Source organism: Cynocephalus volans, chromosome 5, assembly GCF_027409185.1.
Source record: "Cynocephalus volans isolate mCynVol1 chromosome 5, mCynVol1.pri, whole genome shotgun sequence".
In the NCBI taxonomy this organism is placed as follows: Eukaryota; Metazoa; Chordata; class Mammalia; order Dermoptera; family Cynocephalidae; genus Cynocephalus; species Cynocephalus volans.
This window is the reverse complement of record NC_084464.1, coordinates 43,233,550-43,253,716: the sequence shown is the minus strand read 5'-3', so window position 1 is coordinate 43,253,716 and position 20,167 is coordinate 43,233,550. Positions and strand designations below refer to the sequence as shown.

Below are 20,167 nucleotides of genomic sequence, written 5' to 3'. Positions count from 1 at the left end.
GACGCCACGGCGCCTGCGTGCACTTTTCCCCTCCTCCTTCCGGGGCGAAAGAGCGACCCGCCAACCAGCCCGCCTGGCGCAGGCGCAGTCGGGGCGGAGGCGGGGCCGGGGAGGAGGTGCGGGGGGTGTGGCCAAAGGGCCGAGGGGGTCTCGTGCTGGGTAAGGGGCGTTCGGGAAGGGTCGGTTGGGGGCGGGAAGGGGCTGAGGGGGGTGCTGGGGTGGGTTCAGGGGGTCCACCATAGCGGAAGAAGGTACAGGGGCCGAGAAAAAAGAACAGCTTTAGAGCTCAGGGCCCAGCAGGGTGAAGACTAAGGGGTACCTGGGGGAGAGCAGCGGGGAGGAGCGGGAGCCGGCCAGGGTGCGGGGAGGCGAGAGCAGGCTGTTGAGTTGAGAGATGAGGGTGAGAGTGAGGGACCAGAATAATTCCTTCAGAAAAAAGCAAATTACGATGTAGGAAGGGACGGGCGTAGGAATCTCAGATTCGGGTGAAAAATAGAGGATTCGAGTGGTAGGGTGGAAAGAAGATCTTGTAGAGCCCCCTATGCGTTAGCACTCTAGAGAGAGGAGGTGGGCAACAGGAATGGAAGCTGAGGGGACCGTAGAGAGAAACTGAGAGGAAAGTTGCGAGAGATTTGGATGAGATGTGAGGGAGCTGGTTTTTCTGACACGGGATCTAGGCTGCTTGGTTTTCCGGGGATCCTGGGGAAGTGTCCAGCCCTACATGTGGCCACATTCATCTGGGGCCAGGCTTTGGGCCAGAGCTTTAACACGGAAGGACCCAGGAGTCATGGTTTGGTGGTGTCTGGATGGGCTCCCCCCAGGCCTTGCTGAGCCATGGCAAGAACTCTGGAGATTGGGTTCTGGGTCCCTGCACTGTGCACCTCCTTTCTCACCTTCAGCCAGGAGCAGCAGGGACTGTAGAAACTCAAGGATGAGGGTAAAGGCACTGCCCAAAATCCTAAAAGTATGGAGTAAGGCCTAAGAGCTCCCTCTTGGCCTGTCTCTCAGTAAATTCTCTCCACCTCATAGTTATTGCCTGGGTTCTATCAGGAACCAGGTTAGGACAAGCAAGTGATCTTGGGGTATCTTGTACTTCTTTCAGGAAATAGTAAAAGGGGAGCCGAGAGTTGGGTGGACCTGGCTGTAATTATTATGACTTTGTTATTGTAGGGGCTTTCTCTATAGAAGGTGGCCTGAAAATTGAATTGGAGTGTCCTTGTTTCTCCTATTGTGCAGGGAAACATAGATGGCTGGAGACAGAATCTAGAGCCTTTAAGTAATGTGGAGATGTTTCCAACTCCAGGTCAGTGGCACCAGGTAAGGGGACTGATGATTACCTCTTCCTAAGAAAATGACCATCTTTGTTCTTGTTATTCCTCAGGTTCCACTAGGCTGATTCCCCCCTCCCACTTCCAACCTCGGCCCCTTTCAGCTCTGCCAAGAATGGCTCCCGCCTGGGTCTCAGACATTCCCCTGGTCCATCAAGATGTCTCAGAGAGGCAGTTAGACACCCAGAGACCTCAAGTGACCACGTGGGAACGGGATATTTCTGGTGATAAGCAGGAGCCGGGGCGGAGAGGCAGGTAGGGATCCATCTTTGCCGTTTTCTCACACTCTCTTGCTAGTGACCCTTCTTCGCTGGAATAGATTCCTTATCCTCTTCTAGCCCTTGGTTCCATAACTTGTTTTTTTTTTTTTTTTTTAAGAAGGATGACCGGTAAGGGGATCTCAACCCTTGGCTTGGTGTTGTCAGCACCCCGCTCAGTCAGTGAGCCAACCGGCCATCCCTATATAGGATCCGAACCCATGGCCTTGGTGTTATCAGCACCACACTCTCCCAAGTGAGCCACGGGCTGGCCCATAACTTGTTCATTTTTACATAGACAATTATTGGTGCCTACAATGCAGTGTGCTAGACTCTAGAGATGGGGATAACAAAAGTGAATAAGAGAGATCCTGACTTCACTTTTAAATTAATAAGGAATTTAAAATCCCAAGGGAGCAGTTAGATTGACGAACAGCTGATCATAAAGCATACTGTATGGCAAGAGGAAGAAGCACAGTCTAGAAGTGTAGACCTGGGACTGTAGCATGACCTCATTCTGATGGAGTAGTTGAAGAAAGCCTTTACAGAAGACATGCCATTGGAGCTGGCCCTGCTGTCTGTGAATGTGTTATCTGTAAAATGTCTCATTCTTCTTATTTCATGTGTCTTTTCCCAAATATACTGGGATGTCATTCTGCCATTTTGCTCCAGGGAGAGATTACATCACAGAGGAAGGAGCATGGTGAAGAAGGGGGAATACTAGATGAGAGGTCAGGAGACAGACTCTGTACTTCTAGTTTGGCGGCTGGCTAGGGGACCTTTGGCAAGTCACTTAATTTCACTAACCTACGGATCCCTGCCTCTTAAAAAAAAATCCTATGTTTCTGGATCTGAGTAAGGGAGCTGTCTCAGAAGCTGTGTTACAAGCTGGTTTAAACTTTACAGCAGTAGACTATATTCTCCAAAGGTTGGGACTGTGTTATTTATTGATGTACTGTCCTCTCAGACTCCTCATACAGTATACCTAACACTCAGTAAATGACTTTAACTAGTTCCTGGCCTCACCATATTGATACTCGGAGCTCATGACCTTTCTACACTGGTGCCTCCCTCAAACTTGTCCTTGCCGTTTAATCAGAATTCAGAAGTCTCTATGTGTTCTTCAACCTCTCCACTTAGAACGTGTGACCTAATGGTGTGCACATTTGATGTTAAATACATCTGCCGGCATATAGCTCTCTAGAGAGATAATCTTCCATACTCTCAGCTAGCCTTTAAGTCCTGAGGGCCCAGGCATGATGATGATGATGTAAATGCAGAGATTCCCCATGCCACAACTTCATCTCCCTCTCCCCCACCTCCTCACACAGGAGCTGAGGGGTGCTCTTTCCTTCTGTTTCCATTTGTGCCTTTGGCTACTGTCTTAGTCCATTTCTGTTGCTTATAACAAAATACTTGAAACTGGATGATTTATAAAGAAAATGAAATTTATTGCTTACAGTTTCTGAGGCTGGGAAGTCCAAAATCCATCTGGTGGTGACGACAGTGACCCAGGGGTCTCAGATTGCAAGATGGTGGAAGCAGAGAGAGAGCAAGAGGACAAAGGAGAGCCTCTTTTTGCTCTCCTTTTAATGCCCTCCAAACCACACCCATGACCACCATTTTTAATTAATTCACTACTGGCGTGGTCCTATAATCTAATCACCTCTTCAAGCCCCCCCCCTTTGAATTACCGTAATAGGATTTCCCACCCTCTTAACAGTCAGTGGGGGCCAAGTTTCTAATACATAAAACTTGGGGGACACAATTCAAACTTCTGTGAGTTTTGGGGGACATCATGCAATCTACTACAGCCTGCCTTCCAGGGCCAGAGACATGTCTCACCTGCACCAACCTGTCTTTGAAGGTCTCTGGAGCTGGTGGGGTCACAAGCCCTGAGCCAGCAGGCTGAGCTGATCTCTCGGCAGCTGCAGGAGCTGCGGCGGCTTGAGGAAGAGGTCCGAGTCCTGCGGGAGACCTCACTGCAGCAGAAGATGAGGCTGGAGTCCCAGGCCATGGAGCTGGAGGCTCTGGCACAGGCAGAGAAGGCTGGCCGAGCTGAGACCGAGGGCCTGCGTGCCGCCTTGGCTGGGGCCGAGGTCATCCGGAAGAACCTGGAAGAGGGGAGCCAGCGAGAGCTGGAGGAGGTTCAGAGGCTGCACCAAGAGCAGGTGAGTGTGGAGGCGGAAAGGGTTCAGATTCATAATGGGGTGAACTGGGCAGTAGCCTCCCAGCAGAGCTCAGGTATCTCAGAAAAGACCCCCATGAGCAGTGGAGCGATGAGATCTTTGGAGAAAGAGAAAAACACAGGTCGCCTGGAAAGAAGGAGAACTTGGGTGTTGGAATATTCAGATTGCACCTTTTCTACAGGACTCAGGTGACCTCCCAGCACTTGAAGCTCTCCTTCCCCTTCTAGTAGGAAGTAGTTTGCGTCCTTATTTTATTCCAGGTACTCAATTCATCTGGGAGCATTGTGGGGGGCAGTGGGGAAGGTGGGTGTGGGGTCCTACAGTGGACTGCGAAAGGGAGATTATTCCATCAGCAAACTCAGTGCTTACTTTTTGCTGTCCCTGAGACTCAATAACCAAATCAGCTCTAGTCCCTGCCCTCATGGATGGAGCTGACAGCCTAGTGGGGGCCATTCACACTCAGCATTTAATTTAATCATAATTAATCAATTGCAGTTGGGAGGAATGCTTTGAAGGAGAAGGACAGGGGAATCCTAACTTAGTCTGAGGGTTAAGGAAGGCCATCCTAACTAATCAACATGTCAGGAAATGAAACCATAAAGGTACTGGAAGGAAATATGGGTGAACTCCTTTATAATCTTGGAATGGGGAAGGCCTTTCCACCTGTGAGTCAAAATCCAGAAACCATAAAAAAAAGAATGATAATATTATAATATTAACATTAGGAGTGACAAAAATAAGTTAAAGGACAAATAATAAACTAGAGGAAAATATTTACAGCTCATACCACAGGAAAAGTCTAACATCCCTAACGTATAACGTGTGCCTAGAAATTGGTAAGGGGAAGCCCAGCCATTCAATCAGAAAATGGACAAAGGAGTTAATTCAAAGAACAATATAAATGACCTTTAGATTCCTGAAAGAAGTTTAGTATTAGGCAGGTGACTTTTGTGCTGTGCGGGAGATGGCTGGTGAGGCATGTGGGGTGGCGATGGGAGCAGTGGACGCTCCTGCGAGCAGCGCGTGGTGGCCTGGGCCGGGCAGAGGCTCCAGAGCGTGAGGGGCCAGTTCAGAGCTTCATACTTTCCCTCAAGAGCAATGAGCAACTGTGAAAAGGTTTTTTTGTTTTTGTTTTTGTTTTTTTAAAAGATGACCAGTAAGGGGAATCTTAACTCTTGACTTGGTGTTGTCAGCACCATGTTCTCCCAAGTGAGCTAACCGGCCATCCCTATATAGGGATCTGAACCCGTGGCCTTGGTGTTATCAGCACCACACTCTCCCAAGTGAGCCACGGGCTGGCCCTCGTGGAAAGGTTTTAATTAGGGAAATGACAGATCAGATTTGTATTTTATGTCTAAAAAGACCAGTTTTGTGATTTATATCCAAGATAATCAGTTCACTGTCGTATGGAGACAGGGCTAGAGGGGGACAGACCAGGAAGCAGGGTAGCTGCTTTTCCCTTCCTCCTCAGTCCATCCCATGACTCTTAGTGGCTCTGACATCCCTACCACTATTTCCAGTGAGCAAAAGAGACAAGTCCACCCTTCCTAGAGTTTCCTTTCCAAGGGGGTGTGACAGCAAGCACATACGTGAGTAAGATCATGTCAGATGCTAGTAAGTGCTCGGAAGAATGCAAGCAGGTGACAGGACAGAGTGGGAGGGATTAGAGGGTCAGGTGAGGCCTTCCTGAGGAGGGGATGTCACCTGAGATCTGCAGAGCATGGAGGAGCCACTTTCTGGTTCCAGGTAGACTCAGTGTGGCTGGGGCAAGGGGAGCAGGGGGAGCCACAGGAGACGAGTGCAGAGAAGCAGAGATCATGGCGGGCTGTGCGGGCGTGGGAAGCAGTCGGGTTTTGTTTTCAATGCCATGGTGAGCCATATGAAGGCTTTTAGACTAGTTAGGAGTTGCTGTTTTACAGGCAAGAGACGAGGCTGGCAGGTTAGCTCAGTTTAGAGCATAGTATTACAACACTAAGGTCAAGTGTTCAGGTCCCTGGACCTGAAAAAAAAAAAGAGAGATGAGGGTGGCTTACCTGAGTTTGGCAGAGGAGACAGGGAGAGATATGTTTTGGGGGGAGACCTGACAAGAACTGCTGATGGGTTGCGGGGGTGACCAGGCGATCAAGATGCCATGTGCAATTGGATAATTTTTTGGGTCATTCTTCAAGGTCACAGAAAGTGGGGGAGAAGGGACAAGGTCAAAGCAGGGGGCAGGTTTGGATGGCCCTAAGTTGGGAGTGAGCTGGGGCCCTGCTGAGCCCTCTTTTCTCTCCACAGCTGGCCTCCTTGACACAGGCTCACCAGGAGGCTCTTTCTAGTTTGACCAAAAAGGCCGAGGGCTTAGAGCAGTCTCTGAATTGTCTGGAAACCAAGAGGGCAGGGGAAGCTAAGGAGCTGGCTGTGGCGCAGAGGGAGGCCGAGCTGCTGCAGAAGCAGCTGAGGTGAGTGGGCAGGGGCGGGCATCCCAAGGGGCCCAGCAGCTGTGGTGTGCTGGGTCTCCAGGGTGCCCCACGGATGGCTGCCCTATTCCCACACCAACCCTAGCAAGACCCAAGAAGACTTGGAGGCTCAGGTGACGCTGGCTGAGAATCTGAGAAAGTACGTGGGGGAACAAGTCCCTCCCGAGGAACAGAGCCAGGCCTGGGAACTGGAGCGACAGGAGCTTCTGGAAACTGTGCAGGTGAGAGAGACAGTGCAAGGTGTCTGTGTGTGGGAGTCGGGGTGGGATGTAGGGGCATATAGATCTGGTTGGGGGGTAGGGTGGCCCCTGGTGGCCACCGAGAGCAGTCCCCAGGAGAGACTGGCTGTCACCTGGAGGCTGACAAGGAGGCCCTACCAAGGGGCTGCTCTCCCTCCCCTGCAGCGCCTGCAGGAGGACCGGGATGGCCTGCACAACACCGCCGAACTGCTGCAAGTGCGCGTGCAGAGCCTCATGCACATCCTCACCCTGCAGGAAGAGGAGCTGACCAGGAAGGTAGGGCCCTGCCCAGCCCACCCCCCGCTAGCCCCAGCCTCCCTCCCTGTGTCCGGGGAGCGTTGGTGTGCTGCCAGGACCTGCTCGGGATCTTTCTCTCTGCGAACTCCTCTTCTTGCTGTGGCCCCTGTTGCTCAAGCGGGGCAGAAAAAATGAAGATACCACCTCCTTTCTCCACTTCCCCAGGAGCCCATACTTTCTCCCACCCTCAGGTTCAGCCTTCACACTCCATGGAGCCCGAGTTTGCCAAGAAGTGCCAGTCTCTGCTGAGCCGCTGGCGGGAGAAGGTGTACGCCCTTCTGGTGCAGCTCAAGGCTCAGGAGCTGGAGCACAGAGACTGCGTTAAGCAGCTGAAAGGACAGGTCACTGGACCCTCTTCTCCCTATATCCCTTCAGCTCTTTGCTCCTAACATAAGGGTGGCATTTATTTAACAATACTTGTTGAGTGGTTACCTCATGCTGGGCACAGCCCTGGACAGACAAGTCCCGCTCCCCTGGAGCTTACATTGTGGAGCAGAGACCCAGAAAAAAAAGAAAGCTAGATAATATCAATTAATTATATGTGCTATAAAGAAAAACTTAAAAGATAATGTGACTGAGAGAAACTGTGGGGTGTGTCTGTCTTCAGTAGGATAGTCAGGGACAGCCTCTCTGAGGAGGTGACAACATCTGAGGCTGGGGGGCATGGTCAGAGATGGTGGATTCTTGTGGATGAATGGGGGGACAGTTCCTCGAGGTTGTGGGCACATGGAACATGCTTCTGGAAGGAAAACTGGATGGACTCCATTCTTAGGAACAGAAGCTTCTTGTCTCCCTGCATGGCATTCTTTCAGATGTCTGCACCTGTTCCTTGGTTCCCAGTGCCCCTCTACAGCTCCATCTCCTCCCCTAGGTGGCTGAGCTCCAGGAACAAGTGACAGCCCAGAGTCAGGAGCAGGCCATCCTGCAGCGTTCCCTGCAAGACAAAGCCGCAGAGGTGGAGGTGGAGCGGATGGGCGCTAAGGTCAGTGTCTGAGACAGGTAGAGGCTGAGGGAGGGCAAGAAAGCCCCTGGCCAGCGTCTGCAGTGGCTCCAGGGAGGGACACTTCCTTTTCCTGCATCCTCCCCAGGCCCTGCAGGTGGAACTGAGCCATGCCCAGGAGGCCAAGCGCAGGCGGCAGCAGCAGACAGTCTTGGCAGAGGAGCAGCTGAAGCTTGTGGCCAATGCTGTCAGCAGGTGTCTAGGGTGGAGGGCTGGCTGCAATAGTATTTCTGCTTCTCCAGCTTCCTGGGCAGCTTGGAGTTAGCCTCAGGCAAGAGGGGTTGGAAAGCTGGCAATGGAGGATACAGAGTTGCAGGTGTTTAGCCCTATGAAAGTTTCTGTGTTTGTTTTTTCCTGGGGCAGCTCCCTGTACATTCACACCATAATCACTTGCTGCAGGTGAGGCGATGCTTTCTCCTACTGTTCAGTCTAGTAACAGCTTGAGCTAAATAGAGCACATGGGAGGATCTCCATCTTCAGATTTGTTCAGTGATGAGGGTGTGGATACTTGATCTCTCTTTCTTTCTTTCTATCTCTCTCTTTCATTAAAATTTTACAGGCATACCCTCTTTAGTCTTTAGTTGGAAAAAAAAATGTAATCTGTTTATTTAAAGCTATATACCTACATGCATACTAGATATCCCATCTAAAATATATGCTAGTTTCCTTCTAAACCAATTGCAAGCCTGTGTCTCTTGTTCCAACTTCCTGGTTGTTTCATTGTTGACAATTGTTATATAACCTTTTGAAAAGACCCCCTAAGGAAAAACAAGTTTCTGTGTGCTGGTATTAACCTCTTCTCAGCCTTGGACATTGAGGTGCCTGAGGTAGGTGGTCTGTGTAGAGCTCTTAGCACAGTGGCTGGCCTGCAGTTGGTGCCCTGTAAACATTTACTGTTTTGTTTTGTTTTTTTTTAAAAGATAACTGGTAAGGGGATCTTAACCCTTGGCTTGGTGTTGTCAGCACCACGCTCACCCAGTGAGCTAACTGGCCATTCCTATATGGGATCCGAACCTGTGGCCTTGGTGTCATCAGTACCACACTCTCCTGAGTGAGCCATGGGCCGGCCCTAAATGTTTACTGTTATCAGGCAGTTCTTCATGGATTAGATAACACTTTTTGGTTTAGTGAAATTATGATGCAGGATGGGTCCTTGCCCATCATTCCTTTCTGGATTTGTGCCTTGGAGACTCATTCAGCTTTAAAAAAGACATGGAAAATTTCAAACCTGCATAGAATTGGACTAGTTATGATGAACCATTACCCAGATTCAATCCATTGCCTCTGCTTCCTACCTGCAGGAGAACAGAAAGATGCACAGTGGACAGGGTTTTGCTTCGGTACCCGGAGATCACAGAGATGGTGCTTGCTCTTAACGATTTGTTGCCAAAAAGTCCTCCAGGCTTAAGGCAATAAGAACTTGGATTATTGCTAGGTTTTTTAGTCCCTAGATGACTTGGAGACTTTATCAGAAAATGGCTTTAATAAGAGCCACAGTGGGTGTTGGAAGCACCTACTCAATTTCAGGTAAAAATGATCTCATCTTTGCTGTGCTGCTAGGGACACAGCTGTCAGCCTTTGTCATCATGTGTTTTTCTGTTGGTGCAGACTGGGATTCTCCTGAGGACATTTCAGCGCTGCCCCTAGGTACTCCCTTGGTCTCCTCCCTGGGGTCCTGTTTAGGCTTCTCAGTTTTCTGAGCCATGTTGGTTCTGCTTCTGACATAGCCAGCTGACAAAGCACATGGACCTGACCTTCACTGGGTGTTAGAGAATCTGTACTCCTAGGCTCATTGGAGAGGATGACTTTGATCTCTGATGCAGAATAGTGATCAAAACATGAGTTGTGAGAAATAAGCTCTGCAGGTTGCTTGAGAAGATATGTAGTCATTTAATGCTTTCTTGTGGCAAGGGCCCGTTAGAAGCTGATGGAAGCTATGCTCTCCCCACTTGTGTAACAGTACAGGGTAGGGGGAGCTGTCTGTTCAGGCATGGCCAGCCCTGGGGATGAGGTGAGGGTGGAGGGTCAGTGACCTGTGCCTTCTCCAGCTCTCAGATCTGGCTCCAGACCACTGTGGCTAAGGTGGAACAGGCTGCAGCCCAGCTTCCCAGCCTCAGCAACCGACTCAGCTATGCCGTCCGCAAGGTCCACACCATTCGGGGTGGGTAGGACAACTGCAAGCCTCATCCCGCCTCTGCTCCCACCTGCTCTAACCCTCTTCTTCCTGGCCCAGCTCTCTCTGATCCCACATCCACCCTCCTCCCTCCTCCTCTCCCCTGCAAACTCTTCCCTCTGTTGCTCTCTGCCTTTTCCCTCCTAGGCCTGATGGCTCGAAAACTGGCCCTTGCTCAGCTGCGCCAGGAGAGGTGATGTTTGGGCACTTTGAGGTGAATGGGGGTGGTGTAGGGGTAGGGCTCTAGAGTGTTAGCTGCTAGGAACCACAACAGTGAGGACCAAGGGTGGGGGCTTAGGGACAGACAGCTAGGTGATTTCTCCTGACTCTGTTTCTCTGCCCTGTTCCAGCTGCCCCCTGCCCCCAACTCCGCCAGTCCCAGACATGAGCCTGGAGTTGCAGCAGCTGCGGGAAGAACGGAACCACCTGGATGCAGAACTGCAGCTGAGTGCCCACCTCATCCAGCAGGAGGTGGGCCGGGCCCGGGAACAAGGTACATCTCGTCCTGGAGTGGGTGCTGTGGGGATGGAGAGGAGGAGGGAAGACCTGGGATCTGGGCCATGGAATGAAAGGCCTGAGTGAGTGCCACCTCTGGCCAGGGGAGGCAGAGCGGCAGCAGCTGAGCAAGGTGGCCCAGCAGCTGGAGCAGGAGCTGCAGCGCACGCAGGAGTCCCTGGCTAGTGTGGGACTGCAGCTGGAAGCGGCTCGCCAGAGCCAGCAGGAGAGCACTGAGGAGGCTGCCAGTCTCCGACGGGAGCTGAACCAGCAGCAGAAGATCTATGGGCAAGGTGTGGGGGAAGGGAGATGGGTGGGGGTTGCACTGAGACCCCAAACCAAGGCTCCACCTGACACTCCCAATGATCACCTTCACCGCAGCTCTGCAAGAGAAAGTGGCCGAAGTAGAAACTCGGCTGCGGGAACAGCTGTTAGACTCGGAGAGGCGACTGAATGATGCTCGGAGGGAGCATGCCAAGGCTGGTGAGATTTGCCAGGGTGGACATGGGCCTTGCAGGAAGAAGGAAGTGTTGAGACGTGAAGTTATTATCTTCCCCCAAACTTTTTTTGAAGTTTTTTATTGAAGTACGTAAGTAATGAAGTTATTGAGGAATGACATAGACGAATTCTCACGTGGTGGACACGCCCATGTAGCCAGCACCAGATCAAGAATCAGACCTTGACCAGCTCTGGAGGTCCCTGTGCCCCTCCTAGTTGCTGTCCTTCCACAAAGGCCACCACCATCTGTGTGTCTAACTCCAGCAATTACCCACCAGCAAAAATTTCAAACACCTAGATGACTTAAAAGAATTGTGTAATGAATACTCACATATTTACATGCACACACACGTGTACATATACATTTTTTTGAGTTTTATTTAAAGTAAGTTGCAAACATGATTGTTCAGCTGCATCTCCCATAAATAGGACATTCTCCTGTGTAACTGCAATACCATTATCACACTTTAAGAAAATGAGCGCTAATTGCACAAAATCTTTTTTTTTTTTTTTTTTAAAAGGATGACCGATAAGGGGATCTTAAACCTTGGCTTGGTGTTGTCAGCACTGCGCTCAGCCAATGAGTGAACCGGCCATCCCTATATGGGATCCGAACCCATGGCCTTGGTGTTATCAGCACCACACTCTCCCGAGTGAGCCACGGGCAGGCCCCCAAAATCTTTTTTTTAATTGCACAAAATCTAATATCCAGTTCATATTCAGGTCTCCCCTCGGGATGTCTGGGATGGTTTGGGGATGGGAACAGTGCTTTGGGTTCACAGGATCCTAGAGCATCAGCCCACCCCTCCCACTGTACAGAAGCACACTGAGGTCACAGAGCAGGACTACTACCTGAGTTAGATCTGGTGGCCCAGCGTCCCTGCCCATCATTCCAGTCTTGTTTTCATGGTGCCTGGCTGCCCCTGGGCTGATCCACGCCTACTACCTCTGTGTCCTGGCTTCTCTGTAGTGGTGTCCTTGCGCCAGGTCCAGCGCAAAGCCACACGGGAAAAGGAGCGGAACCAGGAACTCAGGCGCCTGCAGGATGAGGCCCGGAAAGAGGAGGGGCAGCGGCTGACCTGGCGTGTGCAGGAACTGGAGAGGGACAAGAACCTCATGCTGGTATGGACGGCAGAGACCAGGGCCCATTTGGGGCTAGTGAGTGGGCAGAGGCATGGAAAGAGGAGAGGGAGGTTCTGCCCGGGCTAGGTGGCGTTTAACCCTCTCCTTCCCAGGCCACCTTGCAGCAGGAGGGTCTCCTCTCCCATTACAAGCAGCAGCGACTGTTGGCAGTTCTCCCTTCCCTCCCGGATAAGGAGAAATGTGTCGAGTCCAGCCCCCGGCCTCCAGGGTCTTCAGCACCTGTGCCTCCAGCAACAGCAGTGTCCACCAGGGAGTCCATTAAAGGTAATGGCTAAGCATGACAGGACAAATGGGGCCACTTGAGAAACCTCTACTGCAGACATTCTTGCCTGCATGAACGTTGTTCTCTGTGATCCTTGGAAGCCCTCAGCCTCTTTTATCCACACCTACCTCGGAACACAGAACCTTCTCCCTGCTAATCCTCATTCCTGTGCCGGCCCTGTTCCCTCTGCACAATAGCCGCAAGAGTCTTCTCTTGTCAAGCGCCTATCCCTGGGTGTCTTTTTTCCCAGGGTCCCTCTCTGTCCTGCTCGATGACCTGCAGGGCCTGAGTGAGGCCATTTCCAAAGAGGAAGCTATTTGTCAAGGAGACAACCAGAACTCTCCTGCTCCAGTCCGCCACTGAGCAGCTAAGCAGCTGGGGCTCGGGAGAAGCCAGTCTCGGGCCCAGAGGATTGTGGAGAAGTGGGGGCAGGGACCAGCCTGGCCCTCTTCCCCATCCAGTGGCCTGGCCCCAGGACACCAGCTACCAGGAAGTCCAAATTCTCCTGCACTGAATAAAGATGACTACTGTAGGAGCCATTGTTTGGAAATGTCATCTCTGGGAATGTAAGGGAATTCTCCCTGCAGTCATCTCTTCCTGGAGGTGTGACAAGTGGTCCCACACACAGCTTCTTTCTTTAGGTTGTACCTTTTCCAAACCTCTTTCTTAGACTGCTTTGGAAGTTTTTTGAGCACATCCCATTTTTCTTTATTCTCAACTTTTATTTTTATTTTTATATTTATTTATTTATTTTAAAAGATGACCGGTAAGGGGATCTTAACCCTTGACTTGGTGTTGTCAGCACCATGCTCTCCACGTGAGCTAACCAGCCATCCCTATATGGGATCCAGACCCATGGCCTTGGTGTTACCAACACCACACTCTCCCAAGTGAGCCACGGGCCGGCCCCTATTCTCAACTTTTAAAACTTCTGGAAGATGATAAATGCCAGGTGAGGGGAAGGTAGAACATTCACTCATTCAACAGGTGTCTGCGAGCCAGGCACTGTCCTAGCATGGAGGCTGCAGTGGTGAGCCCAACGGGCAAGGCCCCTGTGCACACTTGCATTCTAGTGGGAGGGACAGATGGTAGGCTGGGTCCTAAACAGACAGACAAGATCATTCCAAACAGTAAGTGCTGGGAAGAGAGGGTAAAATGTGAGGTGGGGAGGGGTGGCATTAGATGAGGGGACAAGAGAAGCCTCTGAGGAGGGGACCTTGTGTTGAGGCCCGAGTGAAGGGAGGGAGCTGTGAGGCCACCTGGGAGGGGGGCGTTCCTGCGGAGACATGGCAGAGTTTGGATTCTGTCCTAACTCTGTAAGAAGTAAGTTTCTACTGAAAGCCCTTAGTGTACTTTTTAAGCAGGGAAGAAGTGACATGGTTTGATGTACATTTTTAAGAGATCCTTTGGCTGGTTGTGGAGGATGGGCTTGGGGAGGGGAGGGATGAACAGTGGGAGCTAGAGACCAACTAGAAGAGGGGGGCATGGAGAGAGATGGAGGTTCAGGACCAGGGAGGTTTGGTGTAGTGTGAAAGAGGCTTGCAGGTGGGTGGGGTGGGGTGGGGGAGGAGAGGAATGAAGGTTTCTACGTAAGCCATAGAGGGGACACTGGTGTCCCTTACTGCGGGGGAGCAGACCAGGCAGGGAACAAGTTGGGGAGGAATCGAGTTCTGTTTGGGACATATTATGTCTGAGAGGCCTATAGACCTCCATGCAGAGAGGACCTGGAGGAGCAAGTTCTGGGGGCATCTGAGAGACACACACAAGGAAACCGAGACCGAAAGGATCGGGGGAGGGCACACGGGCAGAGAGGGAGATTACCAAGGGAGGAGGAGGAGGCTGGGGTTTCAGGAGCAAGGCTGCTGCTTCCTGAGCCGCTGGGTGGAGACCAGTGCAACCAGGTCTGTGTGGGGAGAGGGAATCAGGATGTCCTCGTATCTTCTTCCTCTTCTGCAGTCACCCCAGGTGGCTTCTGGATGGAATTCCTCAAATGTCACTTCCTGGGAGGTCCCCTGCGTGCTGAAGAAGGCACGCGCTGGAGGGCAGCATGCCTGGGCCCTGAGAGGGGCTAGTGGGGCATGGGAGTGGGTGGGAAGCTGGGGTACAGGCTGACATTGTCCTGGCCACATCCCAAGTTTCAAAGGCACCCCTCCCCCCAGCCTGGGCATCCTGTCTCCCAGCCCCTTTAATTATGGTGGCTTCCCCACGCGTGGTTTGCTCCCATTCTTTGGCTTCCAATAGCTGTGAGGGACCGCTGTGATTATGGAGATGACAAGTGGGTATTGATTGCTTCAGGGTGTGGATGGAGAGGGCATGAAAACAAGGGTGGGGTGACCCAGGGTCTGGGTCATTGATAGGGAGAGCCAGGGTGGCTGGGTGGCTGGGTCCTGGGCCAAGGGACGCCACCGTCAGAGGTTACACATTAGCCATGGCCTTCTAAACGGGTTTGACCAGTTGAGTTCTGATGGGTCTTTTGTGTCACTGGGCTGGCCCCTCCGCAGAGATTGGCTTCCTCCTCTCCCTCCTCCCCTATAAAGCTACTTGGGGTTCCCAGACACCCAGACTCAGCCCACCCCGACTGTGGGGGCCAGTAGACAGCCATGATGCTCAACTGGAAGCTACTGGGGATCCTGGTCCTTTGCCTGTATGCTGGAGGTGAGCTGCGAGTAGAGGCCAGGGGTGCAGTTTGAGGGGATGGTCACGATAAGGCAGGGGTGACCGATAAGAAGGAAGGGGGTGAATTGGACACAGGGATGGGGGAGATTCTGGAAATTTGCTCAAGGGGAAGAGTTAAAGGGATATAGGTGACACAGGAAGGTGCCTTTTGGCTCAAATGTTTTGCTGGTTCAGATGTAGCTCCATGTGATGATTTAGGTCAGAATTCAGGTTTGGGGGGCAAATATTCATTGGTGTGGAGGTCTGTGTTGAGAAGGGTGGGGTCATTGTAGAGGGGGGTCTGGGTGTTACATGGTGCCAAGGCGTAGACCTCTTTGGGGTGCACACCAGCCTGGGGGCCGTGCCAGTGGGCGGGGGGGAGTCCCAGCAGAGTTACGTGGAGCTTATTTTGGGGGAGTTCCAGTCAGTTTATTTCATTTATTTATCTTTGGTGGCTGGTCAGTACAGGGATTGAACCCTGAACTTGGTGTTAACTCCACATTGTAACAAACTGAGCTAACCGGCCAGCCCTCTGATCAGTCTAAAGTTGGTCAAGTTAATGGTTTGGATCAGTATGGTCCCCTCATCTTATGATCACCTCAGTATTTTGTTAATATGTGGAGAGCTCTCTGAGAGTTCCTTTTGAGGTTTGTTTGTGGGATTAGCTCAGGCTGTGGCCATCCCAGAGAGGCCCTGCCTTTTGGATCTGAAGCTGGGGTGGGTGTGGTGGGGACAGGTGTGGCCCTCACCACCTCTGACCTTTCTCCATCCTCCTCTACAGGCATCTCAGGCAGCGGGGACTACCCCTCTCCCCCACTCACAGAGACCCGAGAGGAGGAGAGCTCCCCAACATTGCCTCAGGGCCCCCCAGTCCCTGGTGACCCCTGGCCAGGGGCACCTCCTCTCTTTGAGGACCCTCCACCTCCAGGTCCCAATCGTCCGTGGAGAGACCTGCCTGAAACTGGAGTCTGGCCCCCAGAGCCCCCTAGAACTGATCCCCCTCAACCCCCCCGGCCTGATGACCCCTGGCCAGCAGGACCCCAGCCCCCAGAAAACCCCTGGCCACCTGCCCCTGAGGTGGACCACGGACCTCAGGAGGAGCCAGACCTTGGCCCACCCCAGGAATAGTACCAATAAGGGGGATCCCCCAGAGTCACTCCTGCTCCCAGGCATCTCGGGCCTCCAGGCAGAGTGCACCCAAGCCCGTCTCCACTCTTCTGATTCCCCTTAAATTCTCCCCAATTTAGACTAACTCTTTAAGTCCCTTCCTCATTTGCTCAATTTTATAATTTTATTCTAAAGCAGGAAGGTGTCATTTTCAGTATTTTCTGTCCCCTCTTGAGATCTGTATTTAACTCCCATGTTTCCCCCATTTTTTCTGTGAGAGCCCAACATACACTCCTACCTCAAGTCCAGGCCTCTCTCCCCACCTGCCTCCCACTTCTTCCCCCAAGTCTCCCAAGCTGGGGCAGGGCTGGTGGCACTGTGCTCCCTGCTGCCACCTGGTGGCTTACGCCCGGCAACTATCAGTAGACAGTGATGGCGCTTCCATGAAATGGAAAAATAAAAACTACGTTTGCTTAATTTTGAATCTAGTCTGCTTTTTTTTTTTTCAAACCAATGATTAAGTTTTGAATATTCAGATACCCTCCTCACAGTCCTAACTTAACAGATCTGGAAGCAATTTGAGTTTCTATTTGTCCCACATGCAATGCTTAAGGATGTGGTCTTCAGCAGAGGAATGTTTGAAATGTAACCACTAGAGTCACAAGGATATTCAGACCCACATTTCTTGCTTTCTAGGACCCCCGTCTTGAATGAGAAAACAAGTTAAGTCTCTCTTTAATGGTTTGCATACTCCTGGCAATACATGCAAACTTTCCCAGGGATATATGGGCAGGGCTAGTTTTAAGGGAATCAGTTTCCGGATGTACATGTGCTGCTAAGATGAATCTCTTGCCCACCCGGAACCTGACCAGTGTGCTCTTCCTGGAGCTGCCAAACAAAGGTCAATAGGAAACAAACCAGCCATTTCCATCTCCTTAAGAGATGCATTTTTCAGTAAAAGTTTACTTCATTGTTAATATTTGTAGTTTTTTTTTTTAAAGATGACCAGTAAGGGGATCTTAACCCTTGACTTGGTGTTGTCAGCACCATGCTCTCCCAAGTGAGCTAACTGGCCATCCCTATATGGGATCTGAACCCGTGGCCTTGGTGTTATCAGCACCACACTCTCCCAAGTGAGCCACGAGCCGGCCCTAATATTTGTAGTTTTGATCAATTGTGTCTTGCAAGAATTATAATTATTTTATTAGTTGGTAGATTTGTGGGTTTTTTTTTTAATTGAATCATAATTGATTATACATATTTTTGGGATTCAATGTTGACATATGTTGATCAAATCAATATTACTAGTATGTATATTGTTACAAATTGTACTTATTCTTTTTTTTTAAGATGACTGGTAAGGGGATCTTAACTCCTTGACTTGGTGTTGTCAGCACCACGCTCTCCCAAGTGAGCTAACCGGCCATCCCTACATAGGGATCTGAACCCATGGCCTTGTTGTTATCAGCACCACACTCTCCCAAATGAGCCACAGGCCGGCCCTCAAATTGTACTTATTATTTATGCCCCTTGTCCAATCTCTCCCTATCCCACCTCCCTCCCCACTCCCACCACTGATAACCCTAGATTTCTTCTTTCCCTCTGAAAGAGTAATGGTTACTCTGTTGATTTGTTGCCTAGATGATCTGTCCAACACTGAAAGGTGTGTTCAGGTCCCCCAGTGTTATCATACAGATGTATGATAATGCTTCATCTGTCACTCAGGAATGAGCTTTGTGGAGAGAGACATCCTCTTCTTTTCTTTGGTCTCTGCTGGTGACTTTCCTTGTGTCAATACATTCCAGTGGCTGGCAGACCATCTGCGTGGTGGTTGTGATGACTAGCCACTTCCGTGGCAGCTGTGGTTACTGTGGTGGCTGTGGTGGGCCACGTACATGGAGGTGATGTTTTTGGCATGTTCCTTGGTGCTGGTGGTGTGCCTGGTTGCAGGGGGGTCTGGGTCTGGTCTCCAGCTCCAGCCCTTGGCCTCAGGCGGGGCCCCGAGGCACTGGCTTTGTGCCTGGATGTGGGCATGTCATCCAGTCCCCGTTTCCATGTCTTTGCTTTTGCTTACTTCTAAAATGGGGGAACTTCCTATGGAAACCAGTACTTGAACTGCGTGGTTCAGGTAAATTGCTGCTGTTTCCCTAGGGAAGGCTTTTTGTGCAGCTCAGGGTTCAATGGTTGACCTTATATGTACTCCAGCTCTCCAGAGACCAGGTGCACCAGGGTTGTGTAGAAACTCTGATCTGGGCCTGAATCTTTTCATCAAACTGCACCCCATGCAATTCTGCATTCCCGACCAGTCTCCTCTGAATGGTCCTGTGCTGACTGGGGGGGCAGGTCCGCTGTCTTTGCTGTGTCCCAGTGTTCTCCCGGTGAGCCTGTCTCCCCCACCGCCCGTGCCCCAAACACTTCCCATGGGATGGGCCCTGCAACAGTCCCTTGTGATGACTCACCAGAATCTGAATGGCTCCCCTTTTTCAGCTGTTCTGACTCCTCGCTCCTGCGTGGATCCACAGGAACCCTATCAGTGGTCTTGCTGTCCTGGGGGCCACCAAGGCCCTCTTCTCCCCTGCTGCCTCCAAGCAACTCCATCCAAAGGGCACAGCTGCGGCTTCTGCCGGCTCCTGCTCCAAGCGCTCAGCAGTTCTAGCCTTAAAGCAGCTGTGGCCCAAAATGCTCAGAGCAGTTTTTTCTTTCTCTCATTGTGGTTTCTCCCATGGTTATGAACTCCGTAGGTCTCTCCTCCTCTTCCCCTGAGCTCCAGCGGCCCCAGCTTGGCTGTTGTTACATTTGTATAGTTGAAAATTGGTTGATTTGTGTGAGACAGTGATGCTGGGGACCGTCTATTCTGCCATCTTGACCAGAACTCTAAAAATTGTAATTATAAATCCAGTGCACAATAACTAACACTTAAAACTTATGGTTATAGGAAATAAATTTCAATTTATATACATATTTTTGTTACAGAGATATACAATAAAAAACTTTCCAAAAAAGATAAACAATAAAAAACAAAAGAAGTAGAGATATACAACAAAAAAACATATTCCATTAGGATAAAATTATATAGAGAAAGTAGAATTGAAAAAGGAACGAAAGAGAAAAAGGAACAAGATAAAATTTCTGACTAGTTAAAGGGCCTGTTCGCATATTTCTTAAAAGTGTTAATAGATTGACAGTCTCATGGTATTATATTCAACCTACTACAGTTAAAAGAATAATGTGACTTTTGATAGGTTAGTATTTACAATTCCTTGGAAAATATACCCTTTGAAATATTTAAACTTACAGTTAAAAATGTTAGATATTATGACCTAATTGGGAAAATTAAAAAAAAAAAAAAGATGCTGACTTAAAAGTGTGTAAGGGATACATAGCTTTTCAAAATTCTTTAAAGGTGCAGTCAGTTTCTAAGGGCAGGAATCCAGAGATCCAGTGTTCTAGTGTCAGTCAAGTGGCTGACCAGGGTTGGGGTTGAAGAGGGGCTAAAAGAAATTGAGGTGCGTGACCTTAAAATTCACTCCTGAAGACACAGTTTGCTTATGTGGTAATGCCCATTAAAACCTACACGTGACGTGAATGAAAGAAGACTAAGGTTAGGGTTTGGGAATGATCTTAAAAACACATTAAGAATTGTAGAGGTGAGCCTAGTAGACTTCTAGACTAAAAAGTAGACTGGATTCACCCATTCATTCATTAAGTCATTATCTTACACCCTTAATATGTCTATCAATGCCGGGTGCCGTGGGAGAATACAAAAATATAAAGAATACTTTAAAAATATACTGGTAAAGTGTTCTTTATATTCTTTTCTACAGTTCCTACTCTCAGGAAGCTTAACACTAAGCCTGGGGGAAAGGGACTAACATGCAAAGTTAAGTAACAATTTTGCAGGCAGTAAGGATGCATACAACTAAGTAATTACATGAGTAAGCGCCAAAATAATAGCTTTGGCAGTAAACGCCATGAGTTCAGAAGAGTCACGGTGATCTGGAATAGTCTGGGGAGGTTTCCAGGAGGAGGCTGCACCCCGCTCCGAGCAGGCCCCGGAAGGAAGGG

The 20,167-nt window shown here is 50.3% G+C and overlaps 2 protein-coding genes across 4 annotated transcripts; both read left to right on the top strand.

Annotated features, from left to right (window-relative positions):
- Nucleotides 1–126: 126 nt before the first annotated feature.
- On the top strand, nt 127–12,875 carry CCHCR1 (coiled-coil alpha-helical rod protein 1). 3 transcript variants are annotated; one of them, XM_063096330.1, is made up of 18 exons: nt 127–159; nt 1,237–1,303; nt 1,382–1,583; nt 3,453–3,756; nt 6,052–6,215; nt 6,319–6,454; nt 6,638–6,748; nt 6,961–7,110; nt 7,641–7,751; nt 7,858–7,964; nt 9,818–9,930; nt 10,090–10,135; nt 10,293–10,435; nt 10,542–10,730; nt 10,819–10,920; nt 11,906–12,057; nt 12,213–12,342; nt 12,591–12,875. In XM_063096330.1, exons 2-18 carry the CDS (start codon nt 1,288–1,290, stop codon nt 12,701–12,703), a joined length of 2,289 nt encoding a protein of 762 aa, XP_062952400.1. In that variant the 5' UTR covers nt 127–159; nt 1,237–1,287; the 3' UTR covers nt 12,704–12,875. The 3 variants fall into 3 exon arrangements, with proteins under 3 accessions (XP_062952400.1, XP_062952399.1, XP_062952401.1); XM_063096329.1 differs by having other exon boundaries at nt 12,171–12,342; XM_063096331.1 differs by lacking the exon at nt 127–159 and having other exon boundaries at nt 1,241–1,317; nt 1,433–1,583; nt 12,171–12,342.
- Nucleotides 12,876–14,940: 2,065 nt separating this feature from the next.
- On the top strand, nt 14,941–16,529 carry PSORS1C2 (psoriasis susceptibility 1 candidate 2). The gene is made up of 2 exons (XM_063098497.1): nt 14,941–14,995; nt 15,777–16,529. Exons 1-2 carry the CDS (start codon nt 14,941–14,943, stop codon nt 16,121–16,123), a joined length of 402 nt encoding a protein of 133 aa, XP_062954567.1. The 3' UTR covers nt 16,124–16,529.
- The last annotated feature ends 3,638 nt before the right edge of the window (nt 16,530–20,167 follow it).

Excerpts from the sequence above, each read along its gene's own strand:
- CCHCR1 (XM_063096329.1), top strand. Across the intron at positions 1,584-3,452 it reads GAGCCGGGGCGGAGAGGCAG|GTCTCTGGAGCTGGTGGGGT; the intron begins GTAGGGATCCAT and ends CTGTCTTTGAAG. Across the intron at positions 10,921-11,905 it reads GAGGGAGCATGCCAAGGCTG|TGGTGTCCTTGCGCCAGGTC; the intron begins GTGAGATTTGCC and ends GCTTCTCTGTAG.
- PSORS1C2 (XM_063098497.1), top strand. The coding sequence starts at position 14,941 with ATGATGCTCAACTGGAAGCTACTGGGGATCCTGGTCCTTTGCCTGTAT. Across the intron at positions 14,996-15,776 it reads CCTTTGCCTGTATGCTGGAG|GCATCTCAGGCAGCGGGGAC; the intron begins GTGAGCTGCGAG and ends CCTCCTCTACAG.